The sequence below is a fragment of the Oryctolagus cuniculus genome, chromosome 12, assembly GCF_051225735.1.
Source record: "Oryctolagus cuniculus isolate XC-2025 breed Fujian yellow rabbit chromosome 12, ASM5122573v1, whole genome shotgun sequence".
Lineage (NCBI taxonomy): Eukaryota > Metazoa > Chordata > Mammalia > Lagomorpha > Leporidae > Oryctolagus > Oryctolagus cuniculus.
Window position 1 is genome coordinate 63,236,158 of NC_142878.1, and position 24,853 is coordinate 63,261,010.

Here is a 24,853-nt window from a genome sequence, read left to right on the forward strand (position 1 = left end):
ACAACAGCAGAGACAGAGGGCCTGAGGTTAGAATGGGTATGTCCTGCACAAAGTTCAGCAGACTGCTTTTTTTAAAGATTTATGTTTCTGGAGCCGATGCCGTGGCTTACTTGGTTAATCCTCTGCATGCGGCGCCAGCATCCCATATGGGCACCGGTTCTAGTCCCGGTTGTTCCTCTTCCAGTCCAGCTCTCTGCTGTGGCCCGGGAGGGCAGTGGAGGATGGCCCAAGTGCTTGGGCCCCTGCACCCACATGGGAGACCAGGAGGAAGCACCTAGCTCCTGGCTTCGGATTGGTGCAGCGCTGGCCGTAGCAGCCATTTGGGGAGTAAACCAATGGAAGGAAGACCTTTCTCTCTCTCTCTCTCTCTCTCTCTCACTGTCTATAACTCTACCTGTCAAATAAATTTAAAAAAAAAATTTGTTTCTTTGTTTTTTGCAGTATCAAGGTCCTAGATACCTAATTTGGTCTTCTAAAATTTTGTTTGAAACATCCTTTATCCTTAGTATTAATATGTAGTGCCATAGCTCCTTGGAAAAATTGAACACATGTGTGATGTTTCTAATATTGCAAATCCCCTATCTAGAATAGGTCCATTGATCTTGAAAACAAAGTCATTGCTTCTAAACACCATCATATACAGCGGGATGGCTGTTTCTGCTGGAGTTCAAAAGCCATTTTACTTATAAACAGACTAGTTCATCCCATACCCAGTTATTGATGAATCCCAAGCAGACAGAATGAGCACCCAACATGAGTCTGATCGGCCCTTTGTATTTGGAGGTTCCACATCCATGCATTTAACCAACTTTCAAAGATTTTTTTTTAATGGTATCTTTCTTGAATGTATATGGAATTTTTTTCTTGTCATTATTCCCTAAACAGTACAGTATCACACCTATATAGCATTTCTGTTGTGTTAGATATTATAAGTAGAGATGACAGAGTATTGGGGAGGATGTACATAGGTTCTGTGCAAAAACTGTTTATACAAGAGACTTGAGCATCTATGGATTTTGGTATTCACAAGTGTCCTGGAACTAATTCCCCAGATACAGAAGAAAGATTACATATAGACACATCTTTTGAATGAGAATGGTAGACATTGTTTACTTTAAATTTTACATATTTGTCCCTTCTATTCAAACTCTGGAAACTATTTTTTTTTATTCCCCAGAATTGTTCCTCCTGTCAGTCTATCCCATGTGGCATGTACCACATTTGTTGTTTTCTTGACATGCTTAGTTTTTTGTTTTGTTTTGTTTTGTTTTGTTTTTTGACAGGCAGAGTGGACAGTGAGAGCAGTGAGAGAGAGACAGAGAGAAAGGTCTTCCTTTTGCCGTTGGTTCACCCTCCAATGGCCACCGCGGCCGGCGTGCTGCGGCCGGCGCACCGCGCTGATCCGATGGCAGGAGCCAGGAGCCAGGTGCTTTTCCTGGTCTCCCATGGGGTGCAGGGCCCAAGCACCTGGGCCATCCTCCACTGCACTCCCTGGCCACAGCAGAGAGCTGGCCTGGAAGAGGGGCAACCGGGACAGAATCCGGCGCCCCGACCGGGACTAGAACCCGGTGTGCCGGCGCCACTAGGCGGAGGATTAGCCTAGTGAGCCGCAGCGCCGGCCGACATGCTTAGTTTTTAAATTATCTCTACTTTTTCTTCAATCATAAATACCTTGTCTTATAGCACTCTTAACATAATCCTCTCCCTGTGTTTATATTAACCAGTCATAATGGGGTGATTAATAATCTAAAATAGGGCCTGCATTGTGCACAGTGGACTAAGCCACCACTGAGACACCAGCATTATTGCTGTGGATTCGTTCTGAGAGGAGGAGTGTGGTGGGGGCAAGAGGCACAGAGTCACCACACAGACCCCGGGAGCCAGGTGAAAGCGGCCAGAGGGGAGCAGCCTGCAGACTCGTTTATTTCAGTTGGTACAGCAGTTTATATAACCAAGGCAGCCAATCCAGTCAAGGGGCGATTTATTAGGGCATAGGACCAATCACAGCCTGTTGCCAGGCAGTTTCTGAAGCCATCCAATCACAGCCTGTTGCCATGCAAGCTCCTTTGCCAGTGGCCATCTTGGCATGGCCTTCTCATTCCACCACATTTCCCCCTTTTTATTTATTTTTGAGCAATGGGAGGCATGATTCTTGGCCTACCATTGTTGACTCCATTTCCATGTGGTCTCCATACATGGCTGTGCCTGTCTTAGGTTGTCCCCCAGATGATCTTACCCATTGTTGACTAACCAGCACTCAAAACAGGAGACCACAGGAGTGCTTGCTCAGATGGGGGTAGGAATGAGGAACAGTGGTAATCAGGAATGGCATGACCACATGCAGGCTGTGGGCCATTTAAGTGGCTGACCAGAGCTAGTGGGGTATAAAGCAGTAGCAGATGTGGCTATGGGCAGTTCCTCAGGGTAGGATGATAGGGCAGGTGTGTCTGCTAACAAGGAAGACTCTCAGTCTTGTTCAGCTAGTTCTGGTTGACTGTCAGTTGCAGGCTTGATGTTTCTGGCTGGTACCCAAATGGGCTGTCCCACCTTCTCTGGAAAGACACAAGCATATCCTTGGCCCTTGGTTAGCAGAGGGTGTGGTCCCTTCCATTCTCCTATCAGGGGGTCTTTCCACCTAACCATAGGGGCTGGGGTCTGGGATGGAAAGGATCCCCAGTGTTTATAAGCTGGGCTGACCCCTTGGGAATCAAAACTAAAAAAAAAAAAAAAAAAAAAATTGATAATGAAAAGAACTTCAGTCAAAGCAAGCTGTGGGTCTGGGGGCATATGATTGTTTTTCTGTCTTTGTAAGAGATCTTTAATTGTCCTATGAGTTCTTTCAATGATTGCTTGTCCCTGTGGGTTGTATGGGATACCTGTGGCAGACTGTATGTTCCAAGACCTCAGGAAGGAATTAAATTCCTGTGATGTATACACTGGCCCGTTATCAGGCTTTATGGCCCAGGGAACACCAAGGACCAGCATGGCTGACTTAACTGCCTTTATCACATTACTAGCCTTTTCTCCAGATTGGGCTATTGCAAATACAGCCTTTGAATAAGTATCTACCACCACATGGACAAACTTAAGTTTACCAAAGGAGTTAATGTGGGTGATGTCCACTTGCCAGAGCTTATTAGGAGCAAGGCCTTGCGGGTTCACACCTGATTGTTGCAGTGGGCCTAACAGGGCAAGGGGGGCACAATTCTTGCAAGAGCATACTAGGTGTTTGCATTGGCTCATTGTTAGCTCTAGGAAAAGCAATTTTATGTTGCTTGCTGACATATGAAATTTTTGGTGTAGAATATGGGCTTGTTCTAGGTGTCCTATGGAAGCTATGTTGCAGGAGATAAGACAATCAACCTTTTTGTTGCCTTGGAAAATAAAGCCAGATAACCCAGTATGTGATCTTACGTGTGAGATATACCATGGGTGTTTTCTATTCTCAGTTAGCTCCTAAAGTGTTGTGAACATCTGGTCAATTGGCTTATTGGTCAGGTTAAAGACTGCAAAAGGTATCATCTTTGCTACCTGTACTGAGTATTTGCTGTCCAAAAATATATTTACCAGCCCATCCTGGCTAAGGAGTAGAACCTTGACTATTGCCCTTATTTCTCCCAACTGTACTGATTCCCCTATGGGGTTCTACATGGATCTTATCTTTTTCTGTGGAGGATTTGATCACTATTCCAAACAGTGACTTGTTGGCGTCTGTAAACACACACGGTGCCATGGATATAGGTTGATGAGAAGGGAAAGCATGTTTTGAATAGTCTATTTCTAAGGTTTGTGATGTCTGGAGTAGTCTGTCTCTTGGCAGGTGATTGCCAACCTGTCCTGGGAAATTTTATTTTCTTTTTTTTTAACTTTTATTTAATGAATATATATTTCCAAAGTACAGCTTATGGACTACATTGGCTCCCCCCCCCCCACCGATGACTTCCCTCCCACCCGCAACCCTCCCCTTTCCTGCTCTCTCTCCCCTTCCGTTCATATCAAGATTCATTTTCAATTTTCTATATATACAGAAGATCAGTTTAGTATACATTAAGTAAAGATTTCAACAGTTTGCACCCACATAGAAACACAAAGTGAAAAATACTGTTTGAGTACTCGTTATAGCATTAAATCTCAATGTACAGCACATTAAGGACAGAGATCCCACATGAGGAGTAAGTGCACAGTGATTCCTGTTGTTGACTTTACAAATTGACACTCCTGTCTATGGCATCAGTAATCTCCCTATGCTCCAGTCATGAGTTTCCAAGGCTATGGAAGCCTTTTGAGTTCTCCGACTCTTATCTTATTTGGACAAGGTCATAGTCAAAGTGGAAGTTCTCTCCTCCCTTCAGAGAAAGGTACCTCCTTCTTTGAAGACCTGTTCTTTCCACTGGGATCTCACTCACAGAGATCTTTCATTTAGGTGTTTGGTTGGTTTTTTTTTTGTTTGTTTGTTTTTTGTTTTTTGTTTTTTGCCAGAGTGTCTTGGCTTTCCATGCCTGAAATACTCTCATGGGCTTTTCAGCTGGATCCGAATACCTTTAGGGCTGATTCTGAGGCCAGAGTGCTGTTTAGGACATCTGCCATTCTATGGGTCTGCTGTGTATCTCGCTTCCCATGTTGGATCGCTCTCCCCTTTGTTTATTCTATCAGTTAGTATTAGCAGGCACTAGACTTGTTTATGTGATCCCTTTGACTCTTAGTCTTTTCATTATGATCAATTGTGAACAGAAATTGATCACTTGGACTAGTGAGATGGCATTGGTACATGCCACCTTGATGGGATTGAATTGGAATCCCCTGGTGTGTTTCTAACTCTACCATTTGGGGCAAGTCAACTTGAGCATGTCCCAAATTGTACATCTCTTCCCTCTCTTATTCCCACTCTTATATTTAACAGGGATCACATTTCAGTTAAATTTCAACACTTAAGAATAACTGTGTGTTAATTACAGAATTAAACTAGTAGTATTAAGTAGAACAGACAAAAAAAATACTAAGAGGGATAATGTATTAAGTTGTTCATTAACAGTCAATGTCCTGGGAAATTTATCATTAAACTTTGAAAGAGCATGCTATTCTGCATAAATGTCGACAGTTCTAATTGTGATAGGAGTAGGACCGCTATGTCTGCCTGTGTGTTAAATGTTTTATTGGCATAATATCTTAATTTAAGTCCCATCATAAGGATGGCATCTACTTTGTTAACTATTTTACGACACTCACTCCAGGCTATGTGCGCCCAAAAAAGTAGTCCATATTGTTGCCAAATAACTCCTAAGAAGGCCTTGAGGGTAGATACGATTATGGAAAATAGAGGCACCTGAGGGTCATATCTAAAGGTTTTTAAATTTGACAACTGGGTGTTGATCTTTTCTATAGTGGATTCGGCTGCTGGTGTCAATGTGAGTTTTAAAGAAGGGCTGTTCCGCTTCGTCAATAAATCGAATAGCGATCTAAGCTCTGCAAGTGTTAGGGGGAGGAAGGGCTTCAGCCAATTGATTTGGTCACATAGTTGCTGAAGTTAATTAAGTGAGTATTTATACTTGACTTTTAGGTTTGGACCCATTGGAGATATATGAGAGGAGATTTGATAACCCTGGAATTGAAATGGAGGAAAATGTTGTACCTTTTCTGTTGCAATAGACAAACCCAGGAATTGTAAATTTCTTACTGTCTCACTTAGGCCTTCAGAGTTGTCACATTCTTGTGAACAAGTAAGATATCATCCACATAATGTATGACCAAGCACTGATCTTTAAGTGTGCTGGTTGCATGAGAAACATATCTTTGGCAAATGGCAGGGCTATTTTTCATGCCTTGTGGGAGTACTGTCCACTGAAATCTTTTTGCAGGGAACTGGAAATTGGGTTCCCATACTGTAAAGGCAAAGTAGGCCTTATCCTCCTCCACAATGGGAATGGAAAAGAAGCAATCTTTGATATCAATGGTTGGCATGGCCTTCTCATTTCACCACACAGCATCCCATATTGGAGTACTGGTTCTGGTTCTAGCTGCTCTGCTTCTGAGATAGCTACCTGTTAATGCATCTGGGAAGGCAGTGGATGATGGTCCATGTAGTTGGGCCCCTGCCACCCATGGGGGAGACCAGGATGAAGTTTCTGGCTCCTGACTTTGGCCTGGCCCAGACCTGATTGTCGCAGCTATTTGGGGAGCAAACCAGTGGATGGAAGATCTCTCTCTCTGTGTCTCTCCCATTCTCTGTCACTCTGACTTGCAAATAAATAAATAAATCTTTTAAAAATATTGTAAACCGGCTGGTGCCGCGGCTCAGTAGGCTAATCCTCCGCCTTGCGGCGCCGGCACACCAGGTTCTAGTCCCGGTCGGGGCGCCGGATTCTGTCCCGGTTGCCCCTCTTCCAGGCCAGCTCTCTGCTGTGGCCAGGGAGTGCAGTGGAGGATGGCCCAAGTGCTTGGGCCCTGCACCCCATGGGAGACCAGGAGAAGTACCTGGCTCCTGCCATCGGATCGGCACGGTGTGCTGGCCGCAGCACACCAGCCGTGGTGGCCATTGGAGGGTGAACCAGCGGAAAAGGAAGACCTTTCTCTCTGTCTCTCTCTCACTGTCCACTCTGCCTGTCAAAAATAATATATATATATATATATGTATATATATATATAGTAAACCAGGGCTGGCACTGTGGCGTAGTGGATAAATCCACCACCTGCAGTGTTAGCATCCCATATAGGCGCCGACTCGAATCCTGGCTGCTCCACTTCCCATACAGCTCTCTGCTATGGCTTGGGAAAGCAATAGAAGATGGCCCAAGTCCTTGGGCTCCTGCACCTGCATGGGAAGACCCAGAGGAAGCTCCTTGCTCCTGGCTTCGGATCGGCACAGCTCCTGCCATTGCAGTCATCTGGGAAGTGAACCAGTGGATGGAAGACCTCTCTCTCTCTCTCTCTCTGCTTCTCCTTCTCTCTCTCTATAACTCTTTCAAGTAGATAAATAAATATTTTTAAAAATATTGTAAACCACCTTAAAACCAAGCATTTACACACTATAGACTGAAAAACATTGAGATGGCTTAAACTAAAATGACTGCTGGCCAGTGCCGCGGCTCGCTAGGCTAATCCTCCGCCTGCAGTGCCAGCATACCGGGTTCTAGTCCCGGTTGGGGTGCCGACTCTGTCCAAGTTGCTCCTCTTCCAGTCCAGCTCTCTGCTGTGGCCCAGGAGGGCAGTAGAGGATAGCCCAAATGCTTGGGCCCTGCACTTGCATGGGAGACCAGGAGGAAGCGCCTGGCTCCTGGCTTCAGATTGGCGCAGCGCCAGCCGTAGCAGCCATTTGGGGGGTGAACCAACGGAAAAGGAAGACCTTTCTCTCTGTCTCTCTCTCTCACTGTCTAACTCTGCCTGTTTAAAAACAAAAACAAACAAACAAAAAAACCTAAAATGACTGCTAAGACTGTTGTTGGAGAAGACAGAACAGAACTGACACTAAGTCTAGCATATCATCGTGAACCTTTGCTTCTGACCTTTTCTCCATAAATCTCAATGTGCTCCTGGTGGCACATGGTGGCACAGATTACTTCAAAAGCATATGTTTAAGCAGAGCTATGCTGTATTCATTATTCTCTAGTAGTTAGGACATGTGGACTATGTGTGGTATAAGAGACCCTATCATCATACTTAATCTTGACATCAAGGTTGAAGGGAGTTGGGGAAGGGGAATGTTGTGTAGTACTGGGAGTAGACAGATGATTTACAATGGAGTATTGCACGTGTACAGGAGAAAGCTGCAGATGACCTGACCAGGGCAGAGGACGTGGAGAGAAAGAATGGCCCTTGCAGATCAGTTAGATGCAGGAGATCCAGGACCAGGGAGACTGAGGTTCCTGAGCAGCAGGACAATGTTGATGACTCTGCCACCAACCGAAGTCAGAGAAGCAAGGGGGAAAAGTCAGGTGGGGAGTGAATGGGAGGGAGGAGGGAATTTTATTGACATCGTGATGATATGAGGAGTAAACAGAAGGTGCAAGACATGGACAGTGAGTATAGAAGTTGGAACATAAAGAACAAGATCAGGTGAGTAGTGCAGGATAGAAGAGATTTATAGGCTGAGAAGGAGCCACTCCAGAGAGGCAGATTAATGTACAGGAGAGAGGGACCAACTGATGGGCCAAGATCCCAGAAAAAACTGTAGGGACAAGAACTGAGGATGAGGCACTCATCCTTCCTTAGGACCACTCCAATAAAGAAAGAGTGCTGCCAATGCCAAGTTCCTTTCTAGGTGGAAGAATATGAAGTGTGGACTTCAATCTTCATTGCTTCATGTTTTCAGTGAAAGTCAAGGTCAAGATTATGTTTAGAGCATGATTTCTCCAGAGACTTAGAAATCTCCTTGCATGCTTTATGAAGGCATTTCTTTCCTTCCTTCTTTCTTTCTTTCTTTCTTTCTTTCTTTCTTTCTTTCTTTCTTTCTTTCTTTCTTTCTTTCTTTCTTTCTCTCTCTCTCTCTCTCTCTCTCTCTCTCTCTTTCTCTCTTTCTCTCTTTCTCTCTTTCTCCCTCCCTCTCTCCCTCCCTCCCTCCCTCCCTCCCTCTCTCTCTCTCTCTCTCTCTCTCTTTCTTTCTTTCTAGATTTATTTTTTATTTACTTGAAAGGCAGAGTTACAGAGAGAGGAGGAGAGACAGAGAGAGGTCTTCCATCTGCTGATTCACTCCCCAAATGGCTGCAACCGCTGGGGCTGGGCCAGACTGAAGCCAGAAGCCTAGAGCTTCTTCCAAGTCTCCCTTGTGGGTGCAGAAACCCAAGCACTTACCATCTTCCACTGCTTTTCCAGTGCATTAGCAGGGAGCTGGATCAGAAGTGGAGGAAAGAGGCTGGCATTGTGGCATAGTAGGCTAAGCCTCCACCTGCAACACCAATATCCCATATGGACACCAGTTTGAGCCCCGGCTGCTCCACTTCCAATCCAGCTCTCCACTATGGCCTGGGAAAGCAGAAGATAGTACTTGGGCCCCTACACCCATGTGGGAGACCCGGAAAAAACTCAAGGCTCCTAGCTTCGGATTAGCCGACCATTTGGGGAGTGAACCAGCAGATGGAAGACCTTTTTCTCTGTCTGTAACTCTACCTATCAAATAAATAAAATAAAATAAAGAAGAAGAAATGGATCAGCCAGGACATGAAGCAGTGCCCATATGGGTTGCCAGCATTGCTAGCAGAGGCTTAACCTGCTATGCTATAGCACGGGTCCCTCAAAGCATTTCTTACGAGTACCCCTGATCCTGATCATCAAGAGCTCTCTCTCGGGGCTGGTGCTGTGGCGTAACAGGTGAAGCTGCCACTTGTAGTGTTGGCATCCTATATGGGCACCTGTTCGAGTCCCGGCTGCTATACTTCTGATCCAGCTCTCTGCTATGGCCCGGGAAAGCAGTAGAAGATGGCCCAAGTCCTTGAGCCTCTGCACCCATGTGGGAGACCCGGAGGAAGCTCCTGGCTCCTGGCTTCTGATTGGCACAGCTCTGGCAGTTGGGGCCAATTTGGGAATGAACCAGGGGATGGAAGACTCTCTCTCTCTCTCTGCCTCTCTGTAATTCTGCCTTTCAAATAAATACATTCTTAAAAAAAAAAAATAGCTCTCTCTGTTACCTGCAACCCTCCTCCCCAACATAGAAATTATTTTTGCATTATAATATACCTTCTTGCCTATTGTTCCCCACCCAGAAAAAGAAATAGAGGAGAAAAAAATGAGGAAATCTTGAATTTTGAGTATTTTGCAGAAGTAGAAGCGAATGACAGGGAGTATCTGTCAAAGACAAATAAGAGAATGAATAAGCATTCGATGGTTGGGGGCCCAGTTGGAATACAGGAATACATTGGGGTTCTGATCCCGCCTGTTTTGCAGTGTCTCCAGATGTACATTTTTATGGAATGAAGAGTCGTGTGGTTGATGTGGGGCTGCTCAAAATCACTGCTGACCAGTTGAACTTTCTTTCACAGAGGAAATGTTCTGTATCTGTCCTGTCCAGTATAGTAGCAACAACGTAGTCATGCGTGGCTGTTGAGTACTTAAGTGTGGCTACTCTATTAGGACTGAATTTTTGACGTGTAACATAGATAGCCACAAGTGACTTGTGGCTGTATTAGGCAGCACAGACCTACAGTTAGGAGTTTGTAGGGGTCATGTGGAGGAGATGCCAGTGGAAAGTGCAGAAACAAGCAGCTTCCCCATTCCCACTAGATGCAGATGTTAGGCTGAGTCAGCTAATAAGCAAGAGTCAGTGCAGGGGCAAGAATTTCCTGTGTGAATTCTCAAGTTTTTAAAAAAATTCATTATCCAAATTTATTTTCAAGGCGAGAACGTCAGTACTCTGTATGTAGTGGTGAAGATTCGCCTGGCTCTTGTGAAATCCTGTATTTCTGCCTGGGTGGTCCTGATCAGCTCATGGTGCACAAAGGGAAATGTGTTGGTGAGTAAGCCAGCTAAGTTACTGTAATGTCAGAAGTTGGTCGTGAAGGAGATGGGAGAACAGACCCCGGGTTGTCTAGACCAGAGCAGTCCAGGGAGTCTGTCAGCCCGGTGGTCGTTCCAGCTCCCATGCTTCAAGACTGGAATGAGAAGTCAAAGATTCCTGCCTAATGCAGATGACAATAAAGTCCTGTGCTTATGAAATACTGTCAGCATAAAGACAGTTTTAAATTTGTCACCATAATTACCCTAGCTTTTTAAAACAGAAAATGGTTGAAATATTATCAATCAGTAAATTTTTATGTCATGAATATCTAATGCTGATAAAATACATGTAATAAAATGAGTTCTAATGTCTGTAATCTTTAATGATCAAACCTCAATTTCTTGAGTTGACAGCCATCTGCTTAGCATTTTCCTGCTTTATGTCTTATACCTGGCCAAGCAAACTACTGTATTTTCTAGACATGTGTCTTTTCTAGCAGTTTGGTCTGTTTGGAGTGGAGCTGGTTCAGCAGTCCAGGATTTGGATTGCTAATACTAAAATCAAGTTTGCAGTAGGCGCTTCCTTCATCCCAAATGTGCCTCGTGTCTTCTCAGCTCTAAGGATGTAGCCACGATATGCTTATGTATAGTGAATTTGGCATTTGATTTTATTTTTCAATCCCATGAATGTTCTCACCAGAGCTAACAGGAAACCAAATTATCTGCATTGAGTTTGCTTTCTTTTGGCATCTTTTCCCCTTGCTCTTAAAGGAGATACAGGTAAGGGAGAAAGTCTCCAAGGGGTAGTTATCAGGTGGTGGGAAAAGAAACCAAATATCTGAATAGCTTATGATCCAGACATTTAGCTTTGGCCAACTGAAATGATTCTGCACATACATGGAGATGCCAGACTCAGACAAAGTAACCATTTGGGCAGGGTCGAGACCTTGGTAGAGATGGGTGCCTGTGGGCCTGAGACTGCCCTCGACTCAGAGGCATTTCAAATTCATGAACTGACAGCATAAAACTTGCTACTTTTAATAACCTGGGGAAATCAAGAAGGCAAATCAACGTGGTCTCTTATTCTCACTGGTACTCATTAAGCAGATTCACCTTGGTTAGTACCTTCATTAGGAGACACATTTGCAAATGGAGAATTTCTTATAAAATCACCAAGTAAATTATTTATTTTGTTTTCTCACAATGGATCTGGTTTTGAAAACATGCCCTAATTTTCTAGTTTCTTAATAAAAGATCAACTAATTTTTAATTTTGAATGAGAATATTTTATTTTAAAAACCAACTAATTAATTTTTAGCTTAAAGTTGTTAGAACTACAGAGAATAGAGAATTCACTTATAGATATGGACAAAGCAATACAGAGACTGTACAAATTGTCATTGTTAGTATGTAACAGTTTCAGTGAGAGTTGTTTTGGTAATATATTTCCCTTTAGTCTCACTGCAGTGTTTTCTTTTATTATTCTTATCATGAAAAACCGATAAGAAGAAGATGGGAATAAATTATAATTTTAAAATTACTAGCAATTATGGAATGCATACCTGTTCCCATTAGGGAAATAAATATTGCAAGAGGGTAACAAAATTTAATTAGACTTTATGTAAATAACATCACACTCCATCCCATAAACATTTAATGTTTTCTGTCTGCAATGGACTGCTTAGATTCTGCATTTCTCAAGTTGCTTCCTTTACTTGACAAATTTTCAAACATCAGGGTTTTTCCTCTTAGGAAATAACTGTCAGGAGTTATTAGGACAAGTGTAGTAGAAGTTTAGTCAACATCTTTAAATTATCAGCATTTTTATGATGTAAAAACTACTCAGACAAAAAAGTCTTGTTGAGCTAGTTCAGCCATATTTCTCCAAAATATTTTTGCTAAGGCCATTTTATCTTACATATAAAAGTTACTGTACTTTTTACATGGAAAATATTTATCAGTGTTTCTTTCAAATTATTTTTTCATTATGAAGACAATGTAACAGCATGGAAAAAGGCAGAATGCTTTATATTAGTGGTTCTCAACTAGAAACACTTTTGTAGCCTGGGGGACATTTGGTAATGTTTGCAAACATCTTTTAAAATGTTTTGTTTTCTAATTTATTTGAAAGGCAGAGAAACAGAGGGAGAGAGAGGCAGGCTGACAAAGATCTCCCATCCACTGTTCTACTCCCCAAATGCCTATAAAAATCGAGGTAGGGCCAGGACGAAGCCAGGAGCTGTGAATTTAATTCAGGTTTCCTCAGTAAATTGTGGGGACTCAACTACTTGAACCCAGGCAAGCATTTTTGAAGGTCAAGACTGGGGGTGTGGGTGCCATTGGCATCTAGTGGATAGAGGCCAGGATGCTGCCACACCCCCTACAACAGAAGATTATCTGGTCCAAAGATGTCAGTAATGTCACAGTTGTTGGATGTGCTACGATTTGGTAAATTAAGAAGAAAGGGATAGGATAGAGGAAATGAAAAGAAAAATAAAGCAAAATTGTGATATTTTTCTCCTTTTCCAATATTTTTATAATTTAGCCTCTAATAAAAATAAAGATTTCTTGTTTCCCGAGACAGAGAGAGCTCCTATATACTACTGGTTCACTCCCCAGATGCTCTCAATGGCTGGGACTGAGCCAAGCCAAAGCTCAGGGCCGGGAATTCAGTACAGGTCTCCCATGTGGGCAGCAGGAATATAATTACTTGAACTATCACCTGCAGCCTCCCAAGACATGTACCAGCAGGAAGCTGGAATGGGGGTGGAGCCAGGGCTTGAACCCAAGCATTCTGTTATGGAATGTGGCATCCCAGCCAGCATCTTAACCATTCAGCCAAATCCTGCCCTAAAAATATAGTTTTTGTGAGAAAATTTTGGTGTTACAAAAAGCTAGTGCTTCCAAGTACAAGTGGAAGCCACGTACCTATCAGTAAATAAAATGTCTCATTCTACCTTCAAACTTAAACTATCATTTCTGGCTCTTTCCCTGCAGAACACTTACTAGTTTATATTTACTGAGCATATTGCAGTATTATATTTAGAAAGTCACTGATCTATTCAAATTTCCAAATCATGAAAGCCCATTTTTACCAAGCACACTGATCTACATGGGCAGAATAATCTTAATGGAGCATTCCAGATTCTGTAATCTTAGTTGGTATTTAGCTATGTGAGAGGGTACACCAATAGATACAGTCAGCAAAGAAGAATCGGGTATGAGAGTCGCATTTAGAACAATGGCTAGAAGGAGAAAACTTTGGTTTCCTGATTTACTCAAAGATCTCACTGCTGTTTCTTGTCCCATTATAGGAATTAATATTTTAGGATCCAAGGTATATTGCTAAGTATTAAAAATCGATTGCAAAGAGCATGTATTCCGTGAAATTATATTTTGCATAGTTAGCACAAGCCATCCATTGTTCAATGAATGAATGCACCTTCCTCCTCTTTCCTCCCCCACCCCACAGAAAACATGCCAGTGAGATTTTAATTTCATTTTCTGTTTACTGTGCAGGCAGTGATGAGCAGCTTGGAAAATTAGTGTACAATGCTCTGGAAACAGCCACCGGCAGCTTTGTCTTGCTATATGAGTGGGTCCTTCAGTGGCAGAAAAAAATGGGTCCGTTTCTTACCAGTCAAGAAAGAGAGAAGATTGATAAGTGCAAAAAGCAGGTGGGCATCCAAGATGGCTGGCTGAGCAGAAGGCCTTGCCTTGAGCTTAGGAGGTAGCAAAGCAAAGTAGCTGTGCATTCGATTGGTTTGTAAAGATGGTCCGAACTCTTCAGCTGGGCCTAAACACTGTTCCATAGCTGTGCTCCTCACAGTTGTCATGCTTTCCCTGTTCTTTTGAAATACTGCTTCAAAACAGAATTTGGAGGAACTGGAAAATTTTAATTAATTTTTTCATTCATTTGAAAGAGTTAGAGAGAGGTAGAGACACAGAGAGAGGTCTTCCATCCACTGATGGAAGAAGCCATCACTCCCCAGATGGTTGCAACAGCTGGAGCTGTGCCAATCCGAAGTCAGGAGCCAGGAGCTTCTTCCAGGTCTCCCTCATGGGTGCAATGTGTGAGTTTTCTACTGCTATCCCAGTCCATAGTAGAGAGCTGGATCCGAAGAGGAGCAGCCAGGACTAGAACCAGTGCCCATATGGGATGCCAGCACTTCAGGCCAGGGCTTTAACCTGCTACGTCACAGCACTGGCCCCAGAAAATTTTATTAATAATCACAACTTTAGGGAGAATATTTAATATTTCATATGGCAGTGTTGCATAACAAAGAGATTAAAAGACAGTAGGTAAAGAATGATGGTGGTATTTTCTTTTTTTCCCTGCTGTGCAACCCACCTTAGTGCCAACAACCTTTGCACAGAGGCCAGGAGATGATTTGGGACCACAATTTGCTCTGGCATGTGACCGTGAGAGGCCCAGGGCAACGGCCCGCCATAAATCCAAACCCATGCATAAGAAGGGTGTTTTGAAATGTGTGTCTAGGTATAATAAGGAAAACTGGAATACACCAAAATCATAAAATATCTTTTAGTGGGGGCTATATAGACAGTTTGTGGGTTTTCTTCATTTGTGTTAACTTTTTAAATTTTTGGCAGTGATCTTTATTATCCAAAAAGGTTATTTTATGGATAAGTCATTTTAGCTAAATGGGTTAAGGTGCCCTTGTCCCATATCAGGGTGATTGAGTTTGATACCTGGCTCTAGTTCCTGACTCCAGCTTCCTGCAAATGGAGACCCTGGCAGGCAACAGTGATGGCCCAAGTAGTCGGGTATCTGCCACCCATGTGAGAGACCCAGATTGCATTCCTGGCTCCCTGCTTTGGCTTCAGCCTAGCCTTAGCCATTGCAGTCACTTGGGGAGCTCTGTCTGCCTCTCAAATAAATGTAAAGAAAAAAATTACTATAAAGTTAATGTTTCTTATTTCTGGTGGCCAGGGAAAATGGAGTTGAAGCTCTTCACGAATTTCATAGTCTTTCTTTCTTTCTTTCTTTCTTTCTTTCTTTCTTTCTTTCTTTCTTTCTTTCTTTCTTTTTTTTTTTTTTTTTTTGACAGGCAGAGTGACAGAGAGACAGAGAGAAAGGTCTTCATTTGCTGTTGGTTCACCCTCTAATGGCTGGCGCGCTGCGGCCGGCACACCGCGCTGATCCGAAGGCAGGAGCCAGGTACTTATCCTGGTCTCCCATGGGGTGCAGGGCCCAAGCACTTGGGCCATCCTCCACTGCACTCCCTGGCCACAGCAGAGAGCTGGCCTGGAAGAGGGGCAACCGGGACAGAATCCAGTGCCCCGACCGAGACTAGAACCCGGTGTGCTGGCGCCGCGCAATGCGGAGGATTAGCCTAGTGAGCCGTGGCGCTGGCCCCATAGTATTTCTATACTAGATTTTGAGATTAATGAAGTTGAGATTAAATTTTCTCTATCATTGACCCTATTGTTTAGAGCAGGACTCTAGTTGGGGCATATTTGTTCTCCTCTCATTTGAAAGTATTATTTTTTAAAAAAGAAAAGAAAATATTATTTTCTACCAAACATTTTGATTTTGAAGTGAAATACCACTTAATATTAGCTGACTGATGTAGTATCATATCTTTTTTTTTTCCCCTCCTGATCAGATTCAAGGGGCAGAAACAGAATTCAACTCACTGGTGAAACTGAGCCATCCAAACATAGTTCGCTACTTTGCAATGAACCTCAAAGAGCAAGATGACTCCATTGTGGTAGACATTTTAGTGGAACACATTAGCGGTGTCTCTCTCGCCACACACCTGAGTCGCTCAGGCCCCGTCCCTGTGCATCAACTGCGGAGGTACGCAGCTCAGCTCCTGTCCGGTCTCGATTATCTTCACAGCAATTCCGTGGTTCACAAGGTCCTGAGTGCATCTAATGTCTTGGTGGATGCAGAGGGCGCCGTCAAGATTACGGACTACAGCATTTCTAAGCGCCTTGCAGACATTTGCAAGGAGGATGTGTTTGAGCAAACGCGAGTTCGTTTTAGTGACAATGCGCTGCCTTATAAAACCGGGAAGAAAGGGGATGTTTGGCGTCTGGGCCTTCTGCTGCTCTCCCTCAGCCAAGGACAGGAGTGTGGGGAGTACCCTGTGACCATCCCTGGTGACTTGCCAGCTGACTTTCAAGATTTCCTGAAGAAGTGAGTACCACTGAGATTCTGCTGAACTCTGCTCCTGTGCTTTGGATGGCGCTCATTGTGCCAAACATCCAAGTGATGTGGAAGCTGACAAGTGAGGAGCAGGACTAGGGCTAGTGCTCTGCTCTCCCAGGGCATCGCCAGCCTCCTGCATTCTGTCTTCTCATCTATGGGCCTCATTCCCTTAACACCCACAGTCTCAATGGCCTTGGGCATAATCATTGCTCTTCAAACCAGTGTTGAAGGACTGCCTGTGGTCTAGAAAGAACCCCCAATGCCATCTGTCCCAGCAGGGATTGCCCCAGTGAGAAATGCCCCAGGTATTCCACATGGAAGACCTTGTCTATCTGCTTCTGCTGCTGGTTCCCAAGGGGTCAAAGACAAAGTCTCCCCTCAGAAAACAGCTTAGGAGTATGCTTCTGCCCACTGTTCTCCCTAACCAATTCTTTGACTGTCTCACTCAGCCAAGTCATTGAATGCCAATGACTTTCTTACTCTGGCCAAAAGCTTTTCAGTACCTGTGAATCACAGTGCATGTTTACTGCAAAGCCAAGCTTTTTCTGGTTTGAGAGAGCCCTTACTGAGAGCCTTTCCCTCAGACCTCACGTGGTGCCCAGGGCCTTCAGTTCCACGTCTCTGTTTCATTGGTGCCTCTGTGCAGTCCTGGGACAGGTGCATTCTCTCAGTTTCTGTGAGGTGGGCGATGAGATCCCTTGAGTCCAGATTGTTTCAGATGCTCCCCTGTGCAGCCTCCAGAAATTGACCTGAACTTGTTTCTATTCTGTGTGACGCTCTATATCTTGTTTCTCACCTGCTTTTTCTTATTAGTTTAATTGACTTCATTCAGTTTGCATTTCTTCACTTTTCTTTCCCTGTCCCTATCTACCGCAATTGCCAGTTAACCTGATCCGTTTTGTCTGTCACTCACTGTCTTACCCATTACAGATGTGGAAGTATTTGTATTTAAATGAGATTGGGTTTTTTGAAATAGAAGTAGACATGCTATAAATAGCATGCAAAGGGACCAACTTCAACTCTTCCTGCTTCCTGCTCTCCTTAAAATGTATAAGAATCTTGAAATTTAAAGAAATCTTTTATGGTATCTTTTAAATGCAATAGAACTTTTGAACTGAAATGCACCTTAGCAATAAATTTGTCTGACAGGACAATATGAGGATAGAATCAAAGATGGAAACACTTGTCTAAGTTTTCAAAATGGCCCAGTGACTTCCTCTTTGGTCAAGAGCAGTTTAACAAAGGTTAGCACTAGCAGTATGTGCTTTTTTTTTCTTTTTTTTTAATTTTTTTATTTTTCTGACAGGCAAAGTTAGAGAGACAGAGAGAAAGGTCTTCCTTCCGTTGGTTCACCCCCCCAAATGGCCGCTATGGCCGGCGCACTGCACCAATCCAAAGCCAGGAGCCAGGTGCTTCCTCCTGGTCTCCTATGCGGGTGTAGGGCCCAAGCACTTGGGCCATCCTTCACTGCCTTCCCAGGCCACAGCAGAGAGCTGGACTGGAAGAGGAGTAACTGGGACAGAATCCAGAGCCCCAACCGGGACTAGAACCCGGGGTGCCAGCGCCGCAGGCAAAGGATTAGCCAAGTGAGCCGCAGCGCCAGCCTGTATGCGCTTTTTAAAAACCGCACTGGGAAGTTTAAGTAGCATATATTTTTTACATTTAGTGGCAAAATGATAGACTTATAGATACATTTTGCTAGTTCTTTCTCTCTCTCTTTTTTTTAAGGTTTGTTTGCTTGAAAGGTAGAGATACAGAGAAAGAGGTCTTCCAACCACTGTTTTACTCCCTACATGGCCACAACAGCCAGGGCTGCACCAGGCTGAAGTCAGGAGTTGGGAGCTTCATCCGCATCTCCCATGTGGGTGGCAGGGCCCCCAGCACTTAGGCCATCTTTCGTTGCTCTCCCTGGCATGGATTGGAGAGGAGCTGGCACCCATATAGGATTCAGTGTTTCAGGCTACAGCTTACCCTGTACATCACAGCACTGACCCTGCTGGTTCTCTTCTTATAATAGCTTTACACTGTCAGTTTTACACTTGAAATCAGCACTATGTCTTATTCTTTTTACGTGATTGTCCTTAGAGCATTTTGTATATTCTTCTCTCCTAAAGGGCTATGATAGACTGCACGTGGTTACAGAGGAGCTGCCCAGTTAACAAAAGGAAAAAAAATCATTTACAGAGAATCAAAGGATAGCAACCTTTCATTTCATTTCATTGTAGTGATATTGGTGAACACCCTTTGAGGAAAGGTTTTGTTTCCAGTCAGTCTTTGTGGTAAGAGCCAGACAGCTGGGTGAGATCCTGCCTGTAGCCTTGTGGAGTGGCAGAAACACCCTACACTGTGTTTCCTCCTCTGGAAAGGGGGGATAGCACCCTGCCTCGTGGTGCTCGTGGAGACTAAGGGAGTAAGCAGATGTGACGCGCTGCCAGCGGTGCCCGGCCCTGGGCCCACACTGAGTCCCTGCCAGTCCTCATCAGCAGCCTTGGTTCTGAGTGCCATGGACACATGCCGTCCCCGGGCTTTTGTTCCCTGCTGCTGCACAGCACGGCCGTTTGCTCCTTGGGGCTATTGTGTTCAGAGAATTCCACCATTTTAAGTGAGTTCTATATAAAATCTCTTAAAAATATAATCCGCTGTAGATGGGCTTTAAATTTTCCCTGATCCAGATTTCGTATCATTTACATCACATTAATATTACTCTTGGGTTAGAGTCAACAGTGCAGTTCAGAAACTCAACAGAAGAAAGCTCTACTTCCAGTTCCAACTTCTTGCTAATACATACCCCGAGAGGCAGCAGATGACTGCTCAGGTACTCGGTTTCCCTGCCACTCATGTGGGAGACCCAAATTAAGTTCCAAGTTCCTGGCTTTGGCTTGGCCCAGCTCTGGTAGTTGCAGGCATTTGGAAAGGAAACCAGCAGATAGAAGGTCTCTCTCTCTCTCTCTCTGCCTTTCAAATAAAATGGAAATTTAAAAAGAAAAGAAACTCAGCAAGGTGTGTATTGATTGGGATGCTTTTTGCAGCTTTTTTGGGTACAAGTGAAAAATGGGAAACAGTTCCAACATGTACTTGCTTAGAAAGATCTCTGAGACATATAGTTGAATGCAAAAAGCAAATGGAAGAATAATATGTATAGGATGATGGTTTTTTTTTTAACAAATCAACATCCAAAAAAAAGTACTATTTTGATTGGATTGTTGTATGTTGTATAAGTAAGTGCATAGAAAAAAAGGTCTGTAATTATATGCACTAAGAGATTGCAGGATTGAGGGAATTGAGTCAAAGACTTTATCTGTATTGTTTTAATATTTGTAAGGAAAAGATATTTATATTTTACTGATACAATAAAAAGTAAGTTTAATCTAGGGGAAAAATACAGTATCTGATACAAAGGGTCTTACTGGAATCTTCTCTTGCCCTTGTAGATTTATGAGTACTTTTTTTTTTAAAGATTTATTTATTTATTCGAAAGTCAGAGTTACACAGAGAGAGAAGGAGAGGCAGAGAGAGAGAGGTCTTCCATCCACTGGTTCACTACCTAATTGGCTGCAACATCCAGAGCTACGCTGATCTGAAGCCAGGAGCTTCTTCCAGGTCTCCCACGTGGGTGCAGGGGTCCAAGGACTTGCACCGTCTTCTACTGCTTTCCCAGGCAATAGCAGAGAGCTGGATCAGAAGTGGAGCAGCTGGGCCTTGAACCAGTGCCCAAATGGGATGCCAGCACTGCAGACGGTAGCTTTACCCACTATGCCACAGCACTGGCCCCAAGAGTGCTTGTTTTTAAAGCTGTGGTGTTAAAAAAATATTGTTACCCTTTATGATCATTGCTATCACCACTGTATATGTACAGTTTTAAGTCCAGGACTCCCAATGGCTGTTGATTTTTTTTAATATATTGTTTATATAGGCCAGCGCCGCGGCTCAATAGGCTCATCCTCTGCCTGCAGCACTGGCACACCGGGTTCTAGTCCCGGTCGGGGCACCGGATTCTGTCCTGGTTGCCCCTCTTCCAGTCCAGCTCTCTGCTGTGGCCCGGCAGTGCAGTGGAGGATGGCCCAAGTCCTTGGGCCCTGCACCCACATGGGAGACTAGGAGAAGAACCTGGCTCCTGGCTTTGCATCAGCATGGTGCGCCGGCCACAGCAGCCATTGGAGGGTGAACCAACGGAAAAGGAAGACCTTTCTCTCTGTCCCTTTCACTGTCCACTCTGCCTGTCAAAAAAATAAATAAAAAAGAAAAAATATATTGTTTATATTATATATAATGGTCAAGTGCTACCAAGTGGCACTACTTGAGTCATGTTTATGGAAGCTAAACAGCAGTGGTTCTCAGAATTTAGCTTGTGTTCAGATCACCTGAAAAGGCCATGTTAACAGAGATTTTTGAGCAGACTCCCAGAGCTGCTGATTTACTAGATGTGGAGTAGAGTAGCATTTGTGTTTCCAGTAGATTCCTAGATAATACCAGTGCTACTGAGCAAGGGCCCCATTTGAGATCCCCTTAGTTAAAAGTGTGACTTAGTTCTTACTCCTCAAAAAACAAAACCAGTATTTATTAGAACACTAAACCACAACTTCATAGTTTCCAGGAGTCAGGACTAAAAGAAAGCATGTGGGAAAACGCAGAACTTTTTAAAAGTGTTCCTTCATTGCAGTCAGCTTACTTTCTTTTTTTTTTTTTTTTTAAGCAGAGTTAGATAGTGAGAGAGACAGAGAAAAAGGTCTTCCTTCTGTTGGTTCACCCCCCAAATGGCTGCTAAGGCCGGCGTGCTGCGCTGATCCAAAGCCAGGAGCCAGGTGCTTACTCCTGGTCTCCCATGCGGGTGCAGGGCCCAAGCACTTGGGCCATCCTCCCCCTGCACTCCCGGGCCACAACAGAGAGCTAAACTGGAAGAGGTGCAACCGGGACAGAATCCAGTGCCCCAACCAGGACTAGAACCTGGGGTGCCGGCGCTGCAGGCGGAGGATTAGCCAAGTGAGCCGCGGCGCCGGCCAGCGTACTTTCTACCTTGATGAACAGGCAAGGTTGTCACATTGGGTCCCAGACATGTATTAGCTCTCTGATGTGCCTGGTCTTTGGAAGCATTATTTATGACTGGTCCTCAGAAAGGCATGGCGCGTCATTACGCTATTAATGGGAGTGAAAATTCATAGCCTACTTGTGCTTTTATTTATTTATTTATTTATTTATTTTTTTTTTTTTTTGACAGGCAGAGTGGACAGTGAGAGAGAGAGACAGAGAGAAAGGTCTTCCTTTTGCCGTTGGTTCACCCTCCAATGGCCGCCGCGGCCGGCATGCTGCGGCCGGCGCACCGCGCTGATCCGATGGCAGGAGCCAGGAGCCAGGTGCTTTTCCTGGTCTCCCATGGGGTGCAGGGCCCAAGCACCTGGGCCATCCTCCACTGCACTCCCGGGCCACAGCAGAGAGCTGGCCTGGAAGAGGGGCAACCGGGACAGAATCCGGCGCCCCGACCGGGACTAGAACCCGGTGTGCCGGCGCCGCTAGGGCGGAGGATTAGCCTAGTGAGCCGCGGCGCCGGCCCTACTTGTGCTTTTATTAGACTTCTAAAAAAATCACTCGATGAGGATAAGCCCTCCTGCATCCAAAGACTACACTGTTTTTTAAAAGATTTATATATTTGAAAGACAGAGACACAGAGAGCACTGCTATCTACTGCTTCAGTCCTCAAATGTCCCCAACAGCCAGGGCCAGGCTGAAGCCGAGAAATGGGAGCTCAGTCCCCGTCTCCCACATGGGTGGCAGGAACTCAGTCACTTGAGCCATCACCACTGCTTCCAAGGTCTGAGCTAGCGGGAAGCATGAGTCATGAGCCAGAGGTGGGTATCGAACCCATGTGCTTGAATGTGCATTGCAGGTATCTTAAACTGCTAGCCCAAACACTAGCCCTTGTTCCTTTTTTTTTTTTTTTTTTTTTTTTTAATTCCCTACTTGCCCCCAGCTTGTGCTCAGCCTGTAAATCCTGCAGGCATGTTTATTCATTTAAGTTTACTTATGAGTGCATTTTGGTTCCTAAGAAACATGAATTTTCTAATGTGTATCTTTAAAAACGAAACCCATAGCAGAATGCCTTGGATTAAGGAGTTCCATGTTTATTTTGCACTTTGCTGAGATCCTTCTTCTTCCCACTGAGGTGCGTTTGCTTAGATGACAAGGAGAGGTGGAGCCCTCAGCAGCTGTTGAAACACAGCTTTGTAAATCCTCAGCCAAAGACGCCGTTAGTGGAACAGAGTCCTGAAGGTGAGTCTGTAACTGCTCGTTTTTGATACCCTGTTTGACATGGCATTATTTTGAAAGTACCCACCAACATAATGCTGAAAGGGGCCACACTGATTTTTTAAACTGTGCCGAACTACACTTGAATCTGTTCATTGATGAGCAGCCTCTGTGTGCGTGAGATGGCTTTGCTACCCTGACTTTTCCAGTCTCTACTGCCAAGTGTCCACTGGCGTAGGCTCTCTACAAGTGCACTCCCCTTTCTGTCCTCTCACCCTCTTGCCAGGTAACTGCATTTTCCTGCTGCTCCAGATGAAGCAGATTAAGGGAGCTCAGCAGAGACCGGGAAAGCTCAGGAGGCCTGGGTTTGGGTTCCGGCTCTAGTTCCTCCACCTGTAAACCTAGGCTAACTCTGCATTTCTGCCTGCGTTATGGAGGGCAGAGAGAGGAATGGTGCTGCAGGGCCACTCAGGGAAGAGCATTTTCACACGACTTGTTGGGGCCGCTTCTTCCAGTGCTTGTGTCGGTGTGGGATGTGGTAGCTCTTCCTCCATTTCTCCCGCCTTATTTGCCTCTTACCTTTTGTTATATCTCAGATTCTGGGGGCCAGGATTACGTTGAGACTGTCATTCCCAGCAACCAGCTACCCAGCGCGGCATTCTTCAGTGAGACCCAGAGACAGTTTTCCCGGTATTTCATTGAATTTGAAGAATTGCAGCTTCTTGGCAAAGGGGCTTTCGGAGCTGTCATCAAGGTGTGGTCCCCAGTCCCCTTTACAGCGCCTTCTCTGCTCCATTTCCACCGAGGTTTAATGACATAACTTTTATTTGAGGAACAGGGAGGGAAGTGAATACAGGTATTTGAAACTGTGATCGAATTCTCCTTCCTGGGGTGAAGGGTCTATTTCAGGTTCCACTGCACACATTAAGAACTCATGGTTCTCCTGTCCTTGCGTGGTGTAGAGCATTACCATGAAAACCACATAATTATCACAGCACTTCAAGTGGAGTCAGGACCGCTACAGAAGGAGCATTTTTATGTACTTTGGTTCAGAAAGAAAATTGTTCTCTTTTTCTCCCACTTGCTGTTGGAGTTGCTATGGAGAAAAGGGTTCCAAGGTTAGAACAGAGATGGAACTCAAACTAGGAAATGGCCCAGATGGTCTGGCTGGCTTTTATTTTCTTATTAATAAGAGTGGAAGATTACTGATATGTTATTAGGGTGCACTGTTGTTAGGTCTTGCTTTCTTCATTCCAGTCTATCTGGGTGACTTTTTTTAATACCTGCCGCTGGCAGAAAGAAGATTGAGCTGTTTTTATATAATTTTAAGTATTTTTTCCTAATTTAAGAGACCAACATTATTACTGTTATTAAGTCCATAAAAGGTCCGTGTCATCCATCACCTCTGACAGTGTGGCATATGTCTACTTAGGATTCTGGAAATGTTATTGGGAAGCATTATCCATACTGTGGAAAGCTTTTTACACCAGAAAAAGAATTAAATTGGTTTTTCTGCAATGAAAGAACAGCCTTGAGGAGGATAGAGATCCTGATCAGAAAGATCATAGTTTCCCGGGGACTGCAGTAAATGCAATCCCTTTAACTCACAATGTCATTTTTCTCAAGTCTTTTAACTTCTTTATGTTTTATATTCTTAAATGCAAAAAATTAACAAACTTCTTTTCCTTACAAGTGTGTACTTAAAATGATTAGTAAGCTCGTATTACATATCTTAGTGTTCACCCCCAGGTTTTTTTGCTATAGTCTCCCTATGAGAACCCCACAGCCCTTGCACCTCACCTCTGGAATGCCAGATTAGGGTAGGCCAGTTCGCTCTGTGAACCAGCATTTCATTTGTGGTGGTACCTATTATTTCATTTGCCACTTGGCATTTTTATAGATGAATTCCTTGGATTTTTCCAGTAGATGAAGCTCCACAGCCCAGCCCAATCAGTGACTCACAGCATATGTGATGTGTTCTAAGACTTGGAATTGAAAGTCAGTGCTGAGGAGGCA

General features: G+C 44.2%; 1 protein-coding gene and 1 non-coding gene across 11 annotated transcripts in view; one reads left to right on the top strand and one right to left on the bottom strand.

The window, feature by feature from the left end:
- The window catches only part of EIF2AK4 (eukaryotic translation initiation factor 2 alpha kinase 4), a 126,182-nt gene that overhangs the window by 33,823 nt on the left and 67,506 nt on the right, over positions 1 to 24,853 (top strand). For 5 of the 10 annotated variants that reach the window (XR_016218019.1, XM_002717985.6, XM_089310042.1 and 2 more), the window contains 5 exons: positions 10,323 to 10,438; positions 13,942 to 14,099; positions 16,050 to 16,585; positions 22,755 to 22,861; positions 23,434 to 23,591. Coding sequence is in view for 7 of the 10 variants with exons in the window: in XM_002717985.6 (XP_002718031.1) it covers positions 10,323 to 10,438; positions 13,942 to 14,099; positions 16,050 to 16,585; positions 22,755 to 22,861; positions 23,434 to 23,591 (1,075 nt within the window). In the remaining 3 variants the exon portion in view is untranslated. Of the gene's footprint in view, positions 1 to 10,322; positions 10,439 to 13,941; positions 14,100 to 16,049; positions 16,586 to 22,754; positions 22,862 to 23,433; positions 23,592 to 24,853 lie in introns of those variants that run through there. The other 5 variants (XM_089310043.1, XM_089310044.1, XM_017348150.4 and 2 more) reach the window with 2 other exon arrangements.
- On the bottom strand, positions 14,759 to 14,889 carry LOC127484038 (small nucleolar RNA SNORA42/SNORA80 family). The gene has a single exon (XR_007910819.3). It is a non-coding gene; the product is annotated as a small nucleolar RNA SNORA42/SNORA80 family (small nucleolar RNA).